Genomic DNA, 17,882 nt, shown 5'->3' with positions numbered 1-17,882 from the left:
ACACAAGACAATCTGGCAGGGATAAAGTGCTAGTGAACGGACCTACATAGTGAGGGAATGGGCTGCAGGTGAGATGGGCGTGGAGGACCAGGTGAGGGGAATATGAGTGATGACAGGGTGAGAATAGCAGGACCTGAAACACCAGCAGAGTTAGAGAAACAGACGGGATGAAAACCATCTCAGATGAAGTGGAATTTATGACACTGATGGTGTTGCTCAACACATGAATTCAGATAAGTATCACTCTGCACACCTTCCTGTTAAGCATTACTATTAAGTAGAATAAGTGAGGAAATAGCCAGGAAGACTTTCAAATCAGGGAGTACAAAGTATAAAATAAATACCCACAATCGTACATCATATTGTTTGTCGTTTTCATGGTAATGTGATATGTTGCAGCAAAGTGCTGTCCCATTCCTATTTACACCATATCAAGCCCTCACAATCCCTCACACTTACCAGGTAAATTGATCACGGAAAAAAACCCATTGTAGGTTACACGGATCAACAACACAAGAAAGTGTAAAAACGAAATAATCTATGTATGTGTATTGCTCAGTATGCCCAGATTGCACCCCTTATACTATCAAAGTGCACAAATGATAATCTAAACGTTTATTACACTCACGATATTCTAGCACCTTGTAAAATAAAATCTCTCTCACACACGCATGCCGAGAAAGGGCAAGCTCAAATCGTGGCAGCGGCAGCTAGTAGAGGCACTTCCTGTTGCAGGCTCAGCTGCCACTACTTTCCGTGGCAGCTGGGCTTGCAATAGGAAGTGACTGCGACTGTATGTGGCAGCTGCCACTAGCATCTTGTGACAGCTGCCAGCATTTCGGAGCGGATTCCGCCGTAGTTTAGCCTTTATTTGTCGTTATTTGACATTATGTGACGATACATTAAGGTCATTGAAGGCATGACTGTTGGTAGTTGTAATTCGTTTATTAAAAAAAGGCAGAATTGTCATGGTATGGCCACTCGTTTTTGTCAACAAGCTAATTGCGGGCTAACTTCAGTTGATCCCTGTTGCCCATGGCAACGATAAACACTTTCACGCTGCAGACTAAAGGAATGCAAATTATAAATATGGATGGATATGCATTGTACTGTTTAGAATGATAGCAATCCATATAACCTATTGACTTGGATATATATATGCAGTATATAGATATATATACAGTATGCCACAAGTTGTTGCGACAGTTACCACCGTTTTGTGGGACCTACCACTACTTTTCGCGACAGTTTTCACTGTTTCCGGCAGCTGCCAATAGCATCTTGTGGCAGCTGCCACTCTTTCGGAGCGGATTCCGCCGTAGTTTAACCTTTATTTGTCGTTATTTGACATTATGTGACGATACATTAAGGTCATTGAAGGCATGACTGTTGGTAGTTGTAATTAGTTTATTAAAAAAAGGCCGAATTGTAATGGTATGGCCACTCGTTTTTGTCAACAAGCTAATTGCGGGCTAACTTCAATTGGTACTTGTTGCCCAGGCAACGATAAACACTTTCATGCTGCAGACTAAAGGAATGCAGGTTGTAAATATGGATGATGTGCATTATACTGTTTAGAATGATGACAACCGATATAACGTGTGGGTTGTCACAAGTTTTGGGAAAGGTCACGGCTGTTTGGTCGATGGTTTATTTTAAAAAAAATGTATTGTACAACAAACAATAACAATTTGACATATTGTCAATAATAACAGCAAAATACAGACATTTAAACGAACATACATTGACAGTGAAAGGTTAGTTAGTTAGTTACAACACTTGGAAAGCACATGTAGAATAATTATTTCTCCGCAAACCTCGAAAACACTTTAAAATTGTTTTTATCAATAAGCTCTGTGCAGAATTTGTCATAGTCCTTCTGTTTATCAAAAACAAAAGTGAAAAGCTCTGCTGGAGACTCTTCACTTGGGTCATCTTCGCAGTTGTGCAGCTCCTGGAGGGCTTCCTGTTGTTCCTTTTCATCCATGGAAAGGACAGCGGGAACTTTAAACCCTCCGTCGAATTGTGTCTTGCGACATCAGTCAGCTGCAGCCAGGCTGTCTCTCAGAAGAACATTTACCTGCAGTAAAGAATAAAGTGGACTCAAAGTATTTATTGTATATTGGTGTTGTAACCAACTAATACTTCAAACTTGTACAGCATTTACAGTACCTAATTAACAAATAGATGTTTTGGAACAACAAATGTTGTCTTTGTCAACATTTGTGTCATTCAACATCTAAAAGTCAAATCTCTATTTAGAGAAATAAGCAACAAAGAACAAACAGTAATGCTGGATGGGTTCCATCGAGAGCCTTCCAAATTGAATGGCAGTATATAATAAGATTTACCTGTATTTGTTGATGTAAATTAATACTGACAATAAATAGTTGCAAACCAATTCTAGCCAGAGCTTAATCCATGCGCATAATTAAGTACCAATCTTATTAGATATCCTGTGAGTTCACAAAAGCTGCTTAATTTAAGTAGTGAAGTGATTCTATATCGGGCGACTGTGGCTAAGTGGACAGCAGGGCCGTCTTTCAATCAGAGGGTCGGCGGTTCAATCCCTGGCTCCGGTTCTGCTCGTCGCATGTCAATGTGTCCTTGAGCAAGACACTTAACCCCAAAATTGCTCCCGTAGTTGTGCCTACAGTGTAGAAATGTGATAAACTCTGAATTGTAAGTCACTTTGAATAAAAGCGTCTGCTAAATGACTGTAATGTAATATATTGTCTTATGATCATGCAACAGACAATACCTTCATGATGGATCTTATGTGAAAGGCTAAATGACATTCATTTATATTTACAGTTTTAGTATTTCATGCTAATCTATTTTTTTATTGTTTATCAGGCAGCCCAAAATCTATTATTTCTTATTTTTGTATTAAAGAATCTACTTCATTCATCTTCATGCTCACCCACAATTCAAACACAAGTCATGTGGTCTACCTTTTCTCTTTATATGTGTTCTCCAGCAGCACAGATTCTGCCTGGTATCTGCACATGTTGCTGGTCCTTTGTAACCACTGAATCACAACCTACAAAAATGTATCGATAATAATAATTATAAAGTATGTTAAATCAATTTGACAGTTTTTACCAAATGTTAATTGTCAGTCATTACATACATACATTTATATTTCATTTAAATTGATACTTACCTGTACCAGGTTACCCAATTAAGTTAGCACATTGATACTAAGTTATTCTTCCAGTTGTAGTTTTGGTTTATATTCTCCAAATGGTGTTCTCAAATGTCTATTGACACTTGTATCTCTCAGAGGCCTATGCCATTAATAACTCACAAATTTTCTGCTGTAAACGTAATTCTTAAACTAATTGTTAATTTGGTACACATCCGCAATAGCTCACCTCTGGCAAAATGACCTCTGTGATGAATAGCTGCTTCTCTGCTACAGTTCCAGGCACTGACAGTAGTCTTTCCAGACGTTGGATAATCTGTTCTGTCTGGGAAAACAAGTAAATAAGAAACAAATAAAACACTTTTTGGATACCATCCTGAAAGAGAACAAGAAAATGTCACGGTAACATTTCTCTATCAATCTATTCCTACCTTTTCCCCTCCTCTGCCTAAAATGCTGTGTGTACAAATAAGACAAAAAGAGCACACTCTACCTTCATGTCACTGAATAAAGTGAAATGTTCACTGTAATATTTTCGAAGGGCTGCATCCAATCCTCTGTGTTTCCACAGATACATTCTGTTGGAGAGAAAATGCCCACTCTGCAGATTTCTTTCCAAGTCCTGAAATATAAGATGTATATGTAGTTGTAGATTCAGTGTTATGTATAATTAGTGAATACCGTTTTTATGTGAAAAACCTTTGTACAGCTCACTGGAGAAAATGTACAATGTATGTTATTACCTTTATTTCTTCATCCTTAAGAATTTCTTCTGCTTTAACAGACTCCAAGATGTTGTCTCTGTTTAAGACAGAAGCATTGCCTGAATTTGACGAAAATCTTTACATGTTGTAGTTTTACTTTAATTACCATGTATCACATTTTACATTGGTTATACTGTATATATAACTAGTGTTAGATCCTGGGGTACTTCTGGCCCGATACGGGGCTACTTACTGACTCAGCTCTCTATTAAAAGATTGTCGAGCTGGTGTTCTTGCGAGGGAACTCGCCTGGCTCTGCTAACTGCCGTTACTCCCGACGTCTACCCTGCTTCCTCCGGTCTGAGTGCACTCGGCCGAGAGGCCACCCTGACCCCGGGCGCTCCTACCTGTCGCGTCGGTTATGGCAGCTTCCCTCTTCTGGATCCGTGCTCTTGGTAAATGCCAGGTTAGGTTTTAACGGCTAGGATTACCTCTAAAACCGTAAGGGATTGTTCAGTGGATTCGGTCTCTAGGATAACCTTACAGAACTCAGTTGTTAGATATACAATGGATTTAACTTTTTACTGCCACGAGGAACTTTTACTACCTGAGCAAATGAATGCACTTGAGAAATTTACTTTAAATGCAGATTAGATATTTATTGCAGGTTATATTTAGTTCGTTAGCAAGGGTTAAGCTACAGCTCACATAAAATGTTACTACACTTGATTCGTTACTTTAATTTTCTTCTTCGATTATACTCATTAGTTTTAGATGCCGAGACGGCTCGGTTGGAGCTGGATCTTCAATGGTGCGATGAAAAGGTTCTTTTGGAGTTTGTTAGGAGCGAAGGTCCGGCCAGACCCTCGGTCCTCCTGCTCTCGCAGCGGAGTTTGTTCAACAGTCCACAAGGCTCAGTACAAAGTCTTTCTAGGACTGCCGCGTTCCGCCGTTGTTCATTTGTTAAAGTCGAGCAGTGGAGAGAGGAAAATCTCCGTCTTTCAATCTTTGTCCAGGAACAGCGGTCTCCTTTCCGTGAACAGAGACGAAGTCCTCGAATACTTCAGTTGCGATCGTCCGTATCTTCTTCTCAGAGCGTCTGGACGGCTCGTGTAGAAATCCCGTCTTGCTGTTTGCAAGTTACTTCTTTTATAACACTTTTGGGCTGCCTCTCGCGTCTCTCCCCCTCTTCCCCAACACGTCCTCCCTCAGCCCATGATTAACATGACATCATTGATTTGGTGCATTTGCTTCGAAAAGTACCTACATTTTGTGTGTGTGTGCATGAGGAAATCACCCCAACTTCCCTGTCTGGGCGCTTACTTAATCAAGCTCTGCGCGTGTCTGGGTGTTCAACATCTGTTGCACTTCCCCTTTTCCTACACTCACACATTTCTAACACAGATTAGTTATCATAATCACAGTTACAGTTGTTATAATCAGTTACAGTTGTTATAATCAGTTACAGTTATTATAATCAGTTACAGTTGTTAATCGCTTTATTCAGCATGCGCTTGCTTTTAAAACACTTATTAGATTTTTCTCTCCTTCTCTCTGCAGCCGTTATTTTCTTAAGTCCTGCACTCAGCTCACTTCCTCTTTCTCCATACTTTCTACACTCAGACTGCACTATACTCAGATACACATATTATTATTATTATCAGGTTTACATTTGTTAAATCACTCTATGTATTAAACATTCGTTATGTAACGATCATACACTTTATCTTTCGATTACACTTTAACTATTGATTTCTGAGTATATGCTTTATGCTTTTTATATCCTGACCTTCCCCTGATCGTGTAGTATGTATCCAAGGCGGCTTTCTCTGTGAGCTCAACTCTTCTCGACACTAGCTTGTTGCCAGTATATACTGTAAATCGCTAAAGGCTATGAATGTTGTTTGGGTAATCGTATATTTCTTTGTCATTCAGTCTTTTTTAAGTTATCTATTTATTTATTTGTTAATTATACAATGTTATTATGTGTTAACTCCAGTGATCCATGAATTATGTTAAATATATGATACTTTAATATAGAACATAAAACTGAAAATTATTGGAGACACTAAGAAATTCTTCCCTAATTTATATCAAACGCAACTAAAACAATTGTCACTTTTATATCAATCAACGAATGAATGAGATGATTCTTACACATCTGGGACAATGTTGCATCCACAAAAGAAATCCTTTGATGTCCAGTCTCCTTCCACACCAGCACACTCAAAATTCAGCCAATTTTTGCAAGTTGAGCATTGAACCCATTGGTAGTTCTTTATGTGGTCATGGAAAACCCAATGAAAAAACAGAGGTGGGACAACTTCCAATATTCCACAATCATTTTAATGACTATCAGGTTCGTCAATTGCAAATATTCCAAAATGTATTTTCCCTCGAATCATAAGTTACTTACATAAAACTGAACTTTTCAACTGTGTTGTGTGTTAAGTGCTATATAAATAAAATAGAGTTGAGTTGCCACTCATGTTGCACATACCTGGTTGTCCCAGTTGCTTGCTGGAACAAACATGACTTTTTTTTGGGCAACAAGCCCGCAATTAGCTTGTTGACAAAAACGAGTGGCCATACCATTACAATTCTGCCTTTTTTTAATAAACTAATTACAACTACCAATAGTCATGCCTTCAATGACCTTAATGTATCGTCACATAATGTCAAATAACGACAAATAAAGGCTAAACTACGGCGGAATCCGCTCCGAAAGAGTGGCAGCTGCCGGAAACAGTGAAAACTGTTGCGAAAAGTAGTGGCAGGTACCACAAAACGGTGGTAACTGTCGCAACAACTTGTGGCATACTGTATATATATCTATATACTGAGTATATATATCCAAGTCAATAGGTTATATGGATTGCTATCACTCTAAACAGTACAATGCATATCCATCCATATTTATAATTTGCATTCCTTTAGTCTGCAGCGTGTGAGCTGATGTGAGAAGAGGAACTTACCACCTTCGCTTGAAAATTGACTGGCACTGCGCTGGACACCTAAATACAGAACATCCAACATCCAGCAAACCTCATGAAAACGGGACCAGGGAAACTCCCCAAAGACAGTTTGGTTAAAGTCTGCGGGTTAAAATTGCCTTAATAATATTGCCCAAAAAGATATAGTAACATTTAAAATATATTAATTTCTTAATTCAATAATTCAAAGATCATTTCTGTTACTAACCATGTTTGTGTTCGCTTTGGCTGGAAAAAGTAAGTAGGAGCTTCTGTTTTGTTGAGAAAGTGACCTAGAATAGTCTACAATATATCAACAAAGTAATATTATGTAACATACCTACAAAGTGTATGCTACGTCTATTTGTTCATAATTCATTTCTCATTTGGTCATTCAAAGATTATTTGTCCGTCTTACTTACGATGATTTATTGTTCCCTCTCTTACTCCATCACCGTGGACAGAAAAGGTGAGTCAGAGCTTCTGATTTAGAATCTATAATGTAAAGGCAAAGTTAGAAACAGCTCAATGTATTATGTTCATCTGTTTATGCCTTTAGTATGTTTATTTTATAATTGAAATATTGTTTTATTAACCATTCTGGCTCATAATTAACTTTTACAATACTCCGCCACCTGAGCTGCTGCAGTTCACCGTGGACAAAAAAGGTTGGTATGAGCGTCAAAATATATCATAAAATATATGAATCAGTCACTATCTTTGATTCACGCTGACCCTAACACTGACCCATATGATGATGACGCTTTTAATGCTGCTTTTGAGTGTATTATTGACAGGTACAGGTATGGGCTACCTGAAGAGGGGGAGGACCCTGAGATCGATGTCGTCAGACTTGAGGACTGCTCCACAAAACAACACAGGGAAGAGAGCGACGACGAGGAGGAGGAGGCTGCTGCGAAGAGGCCGAGGTGGTCTGAAGAGAGCGACGAGGAGGAGGAGGCTGCTGCGAAGAGGCCGAGGTGGTCTGAAGAGAGCGACGACGAGGAGGAGGCTGCTGCGAAGAGGCCGAGGTGGTCTGAAGAGAGCGACGACGAGGAGGAGGCTGCTGCGAAGAGGCCGAGGTGGTCTGAAGAGAGCGACGACGAGGAGGAGGCTGCTGCGAAGAGGCCGAGGTGGTCTGAAGAGAGCGACGACGAGGAGGAGGCTGCTGCGAAGAGGCCGAGGTGGTCTGAAGAGAGCGACGAGGAGGAGGAGGCTGCTGCGAAGAGGCCGAGGTGGTCTGAAGAGAGCGACGAGGAGGAGGCTGCTGCGAAGAGGCCGAGTTGGTCTGAAGAGAGCGACGACGAGGAGGAGGCTGCTGCGAAGAGGCCGAGGTGGTCTGAAGAGAGCGACGACGAGGAGGAGGCTGCTGCGAAGAGGCCGAGGTGGTCTGAAGAGAGCGACGACGAGGAGGAGGCTGCTGCGAAGAGGCCGAGGTGGTCTGAAGAGAGCGACGAGGAGGAGGCTGCTGCGAAGAGGCCGAGTTGGTCTGAAGAAAGCGACGAGGAGGAGGCTGCTGCGAAGAGGCCGAGGTGGTCTGAAGAGAGCGACGAGGAGGAGGCTGCTGCGAAGAGGCCGAGGTGGTCTGAAGAGAGCGACGAGGAGGAGGAGGAGGCTGCTGCGAAGAGGCCGAGGTGGTCTGAAGAGAGCGACGAGGAGGAGGCTGCTGCGAAGAGGCCGAGGTGGTCTGAAGAGAGCGACGAGGAGGAGGAGGAGGCTGCTGCGAAGAGGCCGAGGTGGTCTGAAGAGAGCGACGAGGATTGACTCTACGATGGGACGGGCTGACATTGTGTTCGCTTTGGCTGGAAAAAGTAAGTAGGAGCTTCTGTTTTGTTGAGAAAGTGACCTAGAATAGTTTACAGTATAAAAACAAAGTAATACTATGTAACATACCTACAAACTGTATGCTACGTCTATTTGTTCATAATTAATCTCATTCATTTTCAGTCATTCAAAGTTTATTCGTCCGTCTTACTTACCATATGAATCATTTAGTATCTTTGATTCAATGAATACAATATTATTTGTCTTACCGTTGTTTTTATTTTCCTCTCTCTCACTCCACCTCCTGAGCCGCTACCTTTCACGCTGGACTAAAAGATGAGCATGAGCATATATACTTGTATGTAGTTTTATGAACTTAGTTCAGGAACAGGGCCACGCCCAGAACACTGCTCATTTCCTCTGCACAGAGTATTTAAGCACAACGAACTCCTTCACTTCCTCTTCGACTCTGTCTTCACATCCCTCCCCCAACCCCGTCTCTCTCTCTGTCTCTCTCTCTGTCTCTCTGTCTGTCTGTCTGTCTGGATTACAGGAACAACAGGGGACTCTGCACCGCCGGAGCTTCCGAAGAGACGGCCCCCACCCTACAGTCTCCGTTCCCGCCAGCCGCCGGACATCAATGGTCCCCCATCGATCGCCTAACCTCCTTTCTACAAACCCTCCTCGTTTCTTCTTCCTTACATCCCTTCATCTCTTCATCCCTACCCCACATCCCTTCATCCCTCTACCCCTACCCTATATCTATTCACCCCTCAACCCCGTCAGCTTCTTGAATCTAACAATCATTCCACGATGCAATAAACCTCTCGAAACTCATACTGTTATTGCCGTGGTCCTTGTTAGTGAAATAAATATATATATACATATATATATATATATATATATATATATATATATATATATATATATATATATATATATATATAAATTAATGTGTGTTATGGTGTAAACACTGAGATAATTAATGAGGACGTTTCTTTATTTACAGATGTTTCCTGGTCATTCTTCTGCAGGATTGTGTGAACTGCTCCGACTCATTTCTCAACTTCACTGGTTTGGTGTTGCATTCAATAAAACACTCGAGTCATCTGAAGTCACACTTTTGTAGTGTGAGATTTTGTTTGGTTCAACTTCAGTCATGTTGAGTTCCTGTGAAGCTTCTTAAATAGTGAATATAACATGTATAGGGGCTTAAAACAGCTTTGCATCTGTCAACAAGCAGCCACACCGAGTCATGAGGATTACTTTGTAGAACACAGGATTTTAAATCAGTCCATATACAGATCAAAGCATTGCCACATATCCAACAGCTCTGAGAAAGCATCAACGGTCAGGGAGGTAAGAAGATGAACTCCATAAGACGGATTGTAAACACTTCAGGAATAATAAGTATTTCATAAGGTTTCATAAGCATTAAGTTGGGTTTGCTAGACAGAAAAAACAATGCTTCCTCCACACATACAACTAATAGGCCATGCTGGCAGTAAAGATGTGATCATTAAACAAAAACATTGAAGGATGAAAGATTTAGGAAAAAAAAACATTGCTATTCTTGGATACCACTCTGCAAAAAAATAAACCAAAAAAAGAAGTAAATTGTGCCCAAACAGCACAGATCTGCATGACACTAGAATGGGGTGAAGTCATTTTATTCCATTATGCATTGCCTCTGAGATCAGCACTATATGCGCACATGCCCAGTCTGATTCGTCTGAATGTTGTCTGAGAAGATCTACATAAATATAGATGCAGCAAGAAGATTTCTGGGAGTTGTGTGAGTGTCTGTAGAAGTTATGAGACAGTATTTGCGAGAAGCTTTTTAGGATCTAGCTTTAAGCCAGTTAACCATTGTTAAGAGATCATAGAAAAGTATGAAAGCTTAAAAGTACAACTATTATAACCGGAAACCTTTTTGATTTAAAAGTATAACCATTAAATATATAAACAGTTTTAATTCATGATAGAAATGATTAAACATAAAAACCATTTTATTTTATGACAGTGATTAACCATATAAACTGCATAGATGCCTCATATAAAATAGTCACTCAAAACTGATATAATCCTTCCTCTTCTGAACAGGTTACAACCAGTTGCATTCTGTTGTAGACCAAAAAGCAGGAGGACTCATGTGTGAGTGACGCATGAACCTGAAGGAGGTACCAGCTTTAGATGAGCATAAAAACAGCCAGCAGAGCTGAGAGAGAAGGTAGGAGGAAAAAAGAGCGATTCCCAGGAAAGAGTGGGATTTTCCAGGGTAGAGACTGGATCATACTTATTTAACAAAGAAAAAAAAGGCGTTTCCCCAGTACTAGACATCGGGAGAGAGTTCTATAGAAGACCCTTCGGTGTCTTATCCACTCAGAGGTGGACTAGAAGACAGCATGAAAAAAAGAAAACTTTAATAAAAACCACAGCTTTACCATTTGTAAGTGGCTGAAACCAAACCAAGTACTCTGGTTCTTTAGAACAGTTTAACCCTCTTCCCCTGTCCGTTAACCGTGTGATCCAGATGTGACGATAGAATCTACCAGAGGAGCTGAAGGTAAGTTCCCTGGGTGAAGACTTGGCAGTGTTAGTCATAAATGGTGAGATGTTCTCAATAGGCAATAGTAAAGTATAGATGATGTACATCATACTGGGTGTTAGGGTTACATCCTACTGAGAGCGCCTAGGGCTTAGCCGGACAAGACTTTCAGAAAGACAATAATTCCCAAATGCTCACGACTCAGCTACGGGTTGAGATAAAAGGCCGAAGGTATTGTTCCGACACCTCCAAGAGGAACCTAATCCTCGCAGGCGGGACAGCCAACGGAGTTACCGCCGTGTTAGGTGCGCAAGCCTTCCCTGCTTTCCCCGGGGCAGGAACTGTTCACGCTACACCATCATTTGGTCTGGAACCAATTTAATTATAGCATTGTGATTACTGGAATAATTCTGCACCATATTACACTGCAACATGCCAAGTTGGTAGACATCCATAAGTGAACAGAAATAAGTCATGTAGTGTTTCCTCGAAACACACTTTCATACAAGCTTAATTGGATTACAATTATTACTTAACTGACAACAAGATAAATGGAAATGAAATAAAATGAAAGATCATTTATTCGTGCCAAGACCAGCTGAGTATGTTTTTCCCTCATTACCAGCTGTGTTTATCATTGTTGAATATTGAAAGCATGCAATATATTTTGAATTCAATTAGCTCATTAGCTTCTTATAAGTGAGCTTTTTATAAAGTCACGAAATAATAGGATATGGTCTGGTTTGGCACTTATTGACCATATTCCACATATTTCACTATGCCATTTTTCATTTGCCATCCTATACTATGACTTATTTTAAAATATTATACGATACCTTTTTGGTGTTTCTTTTTGACATACTTTTCTGTGACATATTCCAACTTTATTTGAGAGTTAATGTACCACATTTGATAGATTTCTGTAGTAAGAAATAGGAGAAGTGTGTTTGTATGTAAGAGAGAAAAATGAATTAAAGTGGACAAAAGCAAAAACATATGCATGAGAATATATGTTTTTATTGATCAACTAATTGTTTCATTGTTCAAGGTCCAGCCCTAAAGGGCTTTTGACATGTGATGATGACATTTGACATAACAATGATTATGATTGGGTAGGGCGGCATATAACAATTAAATCATGTCATACATAATACGTAATAGAAGCATTTGTAAAGCTACATGATTGGATTACTGAACTGAAACTTTCTGGTTTCCTGTTTGCACGGGCACAGATGTTTCCTCGCTGAAGTATTTCTACTTCTAAAGCTGTAGACATAAAGGATTTAATATAAAGCTCATTCATTTAAATGGGCACAAAAGATACACGAGCACTCAATATCTGACAGCAAAACTAATCAAAGGTTTTACGTAGTTCAATGTAGTTAATTCAGAACTGGTATTCTGCATGCTGTCTTAACTTTCCTCTGTGGACAAAGGTTGGTATTTGACCTTTGACACCCTGGCCTTGTACAGGACCACGGCACTGATCATGCCAACAGCTGCGAGAAGACATCCAGCGATGAACACCAGGTTCAGATTCAGGTGGAGCGCTGGAGAAACAAGAAGCACAATGTTTTAACTTGATCTGGTCCAAAGTAGGGCTCAAACAAGTGAAGTATGCTGGTGACAAATAAACTCTCTGTTTTCATACCTGAGCTTTCGTTGCTCTCCGCTGATCTCTTTAAGCGCAGGGGACCCTGGGAAACGAAGTGCCTCGCACTCTCCACGGCATCCTCTCTCTTTCTGCGGTGATGAGGCCAAGTGGCTGGCGTTGTGGAGCTGATGCATCCCTGAGAGGACCTGGTGTTGGGTTCCCCTGCTGCACACATCAGGACTGTGCAGCTGATGTACACCTGAATGAAACACAACACGCTGTCATCACACCAGCAGACGGACCGACAGCAGAGCTGTGGTCAGATCCCGTTAAAACCTCCGCTCCACTTTGCATCTCCACGACAGTCAGTGACGTTCCACCTCGTCCTCAAGTCCATCCGTGTCAAGTGGTGCGAGTTTATTTCTTCAAACGTCGTCAGCGCTGAGTTTATTAGAAATGCAGTTTTCTGTCAAGATCTTTAGACATCAGATTCACAACCAAATATGACCAATGGAAACAAAAAAGGAAATACAATGTTGTTCTATAAAAGGTGAGATGGGAAATATAGATTGAGTTTGACAAAACATGGAAAAGATTACGTGTTTTTGTTGAGAAATTGCTTTTCTGGAATTGCCCAACTAATGTTTCATTGAAAATGAGTCTATTTTATTTTGTATTATACAAATTCTGACATTATTACGCTTAATTATGTGTTTTTTTTAATCAATTATTGATGTGATAAGTGTTTCGGGTGTGTTCAGAGATCTGCTTCCCCTTTTTGATTGGTTGTTACGCCCTGTGGCTTCAGTATACAAATGTGTTGCTTCACATTGTGTGTTACACCTGATGAAGATCCATGACGGGATCATTGTGCCTCTAATAAAGTTCACATGAGTCCACCTGTCCACCAAGTGTGCATTGATTACCACTTAGTACAACTAGTCAGATAAATGAAAGGACATCATGAACTGGACCTGTTGGAGCATTTAGAGATCTCCCAGAGACATCAACAGTCCTCTGCTCCGTTCTTTACCTGATCAAACATGCCGATGAACTTGAAGGCCTTCATGCTGAACCTGAATTGTCTCGGGTGGGAGGGGGAATGGATCTGAACGGTCGGGTCCACATTACACCTAGTCAGAGCAAAACAAAACAAAAAGACGAGACATGTTGCCTTTGTTACTCTATGCCTTACAGTGGATGCTGCTATAGGGGCAGAGGTATTGTTCTATTAGTATTTACACAATAAGAAAAGTACTATAGGTTAGACAAAAGATGAAGTAATTGAAGCATTGACTTCTACATCCTGACATGGTGACATTACACAGAAGAGCCGCTAAAGCAACAATCAAAGAACACATTTTTACAAATACTTAGTTATGCCCTATATTGCCACTCGGGGTGTGTCCGTGCCTACCCATTCTCAATGATGGAGTAGGTCCTCTGGGAGTTCTGGTTGTCATATGGTGAAGCTCTGCAGGACTCCACAAACAGCACGGTGTTGTTGACGGAGGAGGTGGCCTCTATCTGCATGTAGACCCTGCTCCCTATGTCATACACCACCGGGTATGAAGTTGGATCAACCATGGCTTGGTATTGGTCGTTAGGATAGAACTCAAACTGGTAGGTGAACCTGCCGAAGCCCCTGTCCCACACTGAGACGACGGGCCTGTGTGCTGTGAAGGCCAGTGTTGCATTTCCCCGTTTGGGGTACTGGCAGTAGAACTGCACCTCCAGCAGGTGTTTCCTGGTGATCACGTCGGCTCTGTTGTCAAACGTGGTGATTTCATTCTTGAACCTGAGGTAATCCCCGTCTTCCTGCAGAGAGTAAAAAAAGGTTATGGATTCATACTGCTAGATAAAGGCAACACCAAGGACTGAGAGAGAAGAGCCCAGCCAGTAACAAAAGCCTGCGTTACCTCGATCTCAGTGCCACAACCGCTGAGGGGGATGTCGGCGAAGACGTAAGTGCTGTTGGAGCGCAGTCTGCAGGCGGTGTTGGCACCGTCGTTGAGCCGCAAATGATCCTCATGGAGTCCAGCGAATGAAGATTTCTCAACCTCTACTCTCATTGTGGACTCGGTGCAGATCACATGGGAATTAACTAGAAGAAGAGAGTGTTACAAAATAAACATTATATGTAGCTCAAGCGCAAGTTCAGTCAGGAAGACATTCACTTGTGATCGATGTCTCTCCTCTCCTTGTAATTACTCTATCAGCTGATTGGGGGTGTGCACTGTTAAGCAACCTACCAGATTCGGCACACAGTTTCCTTAAGCCAATCAGATCGTTGCTGTCAATCTTTAAATAGTGTTCTCCTCTCTGCTGCTGTCAGGTGTCATTTCAGCGTTAAGCAGATGCGACCCGCCTCCACCCCAGTCACCTCCAGTCAGCATCACAGTCGTGCTCCTGATTCATCATCAGATGGAAACAACTCCTTTCACCACCACCACCAGTGTCTGGACTCCAGGGGGGATTAGGCCTGTGGGACCTCAGTATCTCTACCCTCGGCGATAGTACTTCAGGATGGAGTCCAATCGCCAAAGACTTTGCACTTTTCATATTTGACGCTTGTATAATAAATCATTGTTAAACTTATGAAACAAGTCTCTCCTGATTGAAATACCAATGGTGTACTTATTTACAGGGGGCAGTAATGCCAACAAGAAGTTCAGCAATGTTCCAGCAAACAAAGACTGCGTGCTGGTCAACATTGGATGTAAAATACTTTTTATGAGGAAAGGCACCCAAGGCCACGATACACACAATGTGTTTTAATGTGTTTTAACACAATGTGTTTTAATGAATGTAAAGATGGCTTTTGTTTGTATACTAGGAAACTCCACAGGACACCTTTAAGTTGTGTTCCCATCAAAAAGATCGTGAAGTTTCTTCACAGTTCTGCTGGTTTGGTGTGTATGAACAGTGAACGTGGTATTTTTGTGGTGAGCAATCATTTTTTGCATCCAATGACGCTCTGAATTGTGTCCGGTAGGAAGGTTTACCAATCACAGCACTTTATAGAAGTGCATGTCTCGCGGCTTTTTAAACTCTAATGTACTCCAGCCATACAGCCAATATTTGGCACTTTAACTGAGCATTTAGCGTGTGATATATTTGGTGAAAATACACACCATTACAGCTGTACTTAAACAACTAAATGTTGACATTAAAGGAGACTCACCTTGCACCCTCCGAACTTCTACCAGAACACACCTCATCTCAGACTGATAGACGCCGGACCTGAGGAGCATCGGTGAACGCTGGTTTAATGCCTGTTACTCTTTCGGTTAGGCTGATATGTCATGTTCAAATTATTACTGGTGGTTTTGGCTCCTAATTTTTGAATATCTTGTCACTTAATAAGAGAAAAACACCAAACAGAGAAATGTCACTCACTGTGGAGATGGGGCGGCGTGGTGATTGTGACTGTGATAGTGTGTGGTAGCAGTTCCAACACGCCTGCAAAAAAATGTGTTACAAAGTCAAATCATGGCTTCACACAAACACACGTACAAATTCTCTCATAAGGAACCCAAAGCTTACCAGGTCACCGCTTCAACAGCAAAGCAGATCGGGAAAAAATCCCCCAGGTTATCTTGGATAGGCGTCCACCTGATGACGAACTCCCCATGTGTGTTCCTTTGCTTGGTGATGTTCAGTGGGCCGCTGATGACGATATCCTGTATTCTGTGTGAAAACAAAACAAAGAAACCAGAGATTTATTGACTCTTTTCTTGCTGATGTTATCTCACGCGCCTCAAGGCAACACAGGCCACATTGGCTCTCACTCACGTTGCGTGTGACGCTCGTGCTCTGACTCTGATCTCCACTTCTCTGTTGACCTCTGCATGGAGGCGAGCTCCGTTTAAAGGTGTCGGGGGCAAATACTCTGGCAAGTAGAGTCCTTCCTCACACGAGGGAGCAGGTGGGTCCACTAGAGTTAAAAAATAGAAGATTCATTTAAGTTCCAAAGTGCAATAAGTAACCTACACTTAAAAAACGACACTTTGCTGCTGTCTGTGGATCAAAGCTTCAAAGCTGCCACAGTAAGTGTTGCTGACTTTCATCAAAGGCAAATTGTCTGCTGGCTGTAGCTGTTCATGTTGTTCATGAAAAGACTTTTAAAGAGACATGACTTTTACAGGACAGAGACGTTCAATGTGGGAAACAAAATTCGTGAAAAAATGTTAATAATCTAAAGCTAGTGTCTGACTTTAAGATTTCTAAAATAATATCTTCTGCCTTGTGTAACATCTCATTAAAGTGTTGCCAGAGCTGCAACATTTTTTTGTGTGTGGATTGGCTCATTGAAAATGCTGTCAATAAAAAAGAACTCACCAAGAAAGGAGAATTGCAAAGGTAGTTTACTGAGTGGAGGAGTGGGGTCATGGATGGTTGTGGTTGCTGCTGTGGTTGCTGCTGCTGTGGTGGTTGTTGCTGCTGCTGTGGTTGCTGCTGCTGTGGTGGTTGCTGCTGCTGCTGTGGTTGCTGCTGCTGCTGCTGTGGTTGCTGCTGCTGCAGTTGTTGCTGCTGCGGTTGCTGCTGCGGTTGCTGCTGCGGTTGTTGTTGTTGCTGCTGCTGCGGTTGTTGTTGTTGCTGCTGCTGCGGTTGGTGCTGCTGCAGCGGTTGTTGCTGCTGCTACGGTTGTTGCTGCTGCAGCGGTTGTTGCTGCTGCTACGGTTGTTGCTGCTGCAGCGGTTGTTGCTGCTGTGGTTGTTGCTGCTGCAGCGGTTGTTGCTGCAGCGGTTGTTGCTGCTGCGATTGTTGCTGCTGCAGCGGTTGTTGCTGCTGCAGCGGTTGTTGCTGCTGCGATTGTTGCTGCTGCAGCGGTTGTTGCTGCTGCTACGGTTGTTGCTGCTGCTGTGGTTGCTGCTGCTGTGGTGGTTGCTGCTGCTGTGGTTGCTGCTGCTGCTGCTGTGGTTGCTGCTGCTGCAGTTGTTGCTGCTGCGGTTGCTGCTGAGGTTGTTGTTGTTGCTGCTGCTGCGGTTGTTGTTGTTGCTGCTACTGCGGTTGGTGCTGCTGCAGCAGTTGTTGCTGCTGCTACAGTTGTTGCTGCTGCAGCGGTTGTTGCTGCTGCGGTTGTTGCTGCTGCAGCGGTTGTTGCTGCTGCGGTTGTTGCTGCTGCTACGGTTGTTGCTGCTGCTGTTGT

The 17,882-nt window shown here is 42.0% G+C and overlaps 1 protein-coding gene across 1 annotated transcript; it reads right to left on the bottom strand.

Moving 5' to 3' along the window:
• Positions 1–12,549: 12,549 nt before the first annotated feature.
• Positions 12,550–15,984, bottom strand: LOC306780103 (ZP domain-containing protein-like; the record flags this gene model as incomplete). Its single annotated transcript, XM_079272312.1, has 6 exons — positions 12,550–12,686; positions 12,788–12,989; positions 13,764–13,863; positions 14,148–14,548; positions 14,650–14,834; positions 15,915–15,984. 6 exons carry the CDS (start codon positions 15,982–15,984, stop codon positions 12,550–12,552), a joined length of 1,095 nt encoding a protein of 364 aa, XP_079128438.1.
• Positions 15,985–17,882: the final 1,898 nt, after the last annotated feature.

Source organism: Melanostigma gelatinosum (genome assembly GCF_949748355.1).
Source record: "Melanostigma gelatinosum genome assembly, chromosome: 7".
Taxonomy (NCBI): Eukaryota; Metazoa; Chordata; class Actinopteri; order Perciformes; family Zoarcidae; genus Melanostigma; species Melanostigma gelatinosum.
Note: the sequence above shows the minus strand (reverse complement) of the source record. Positions and strands in the feature narration are given on the sequence as shown.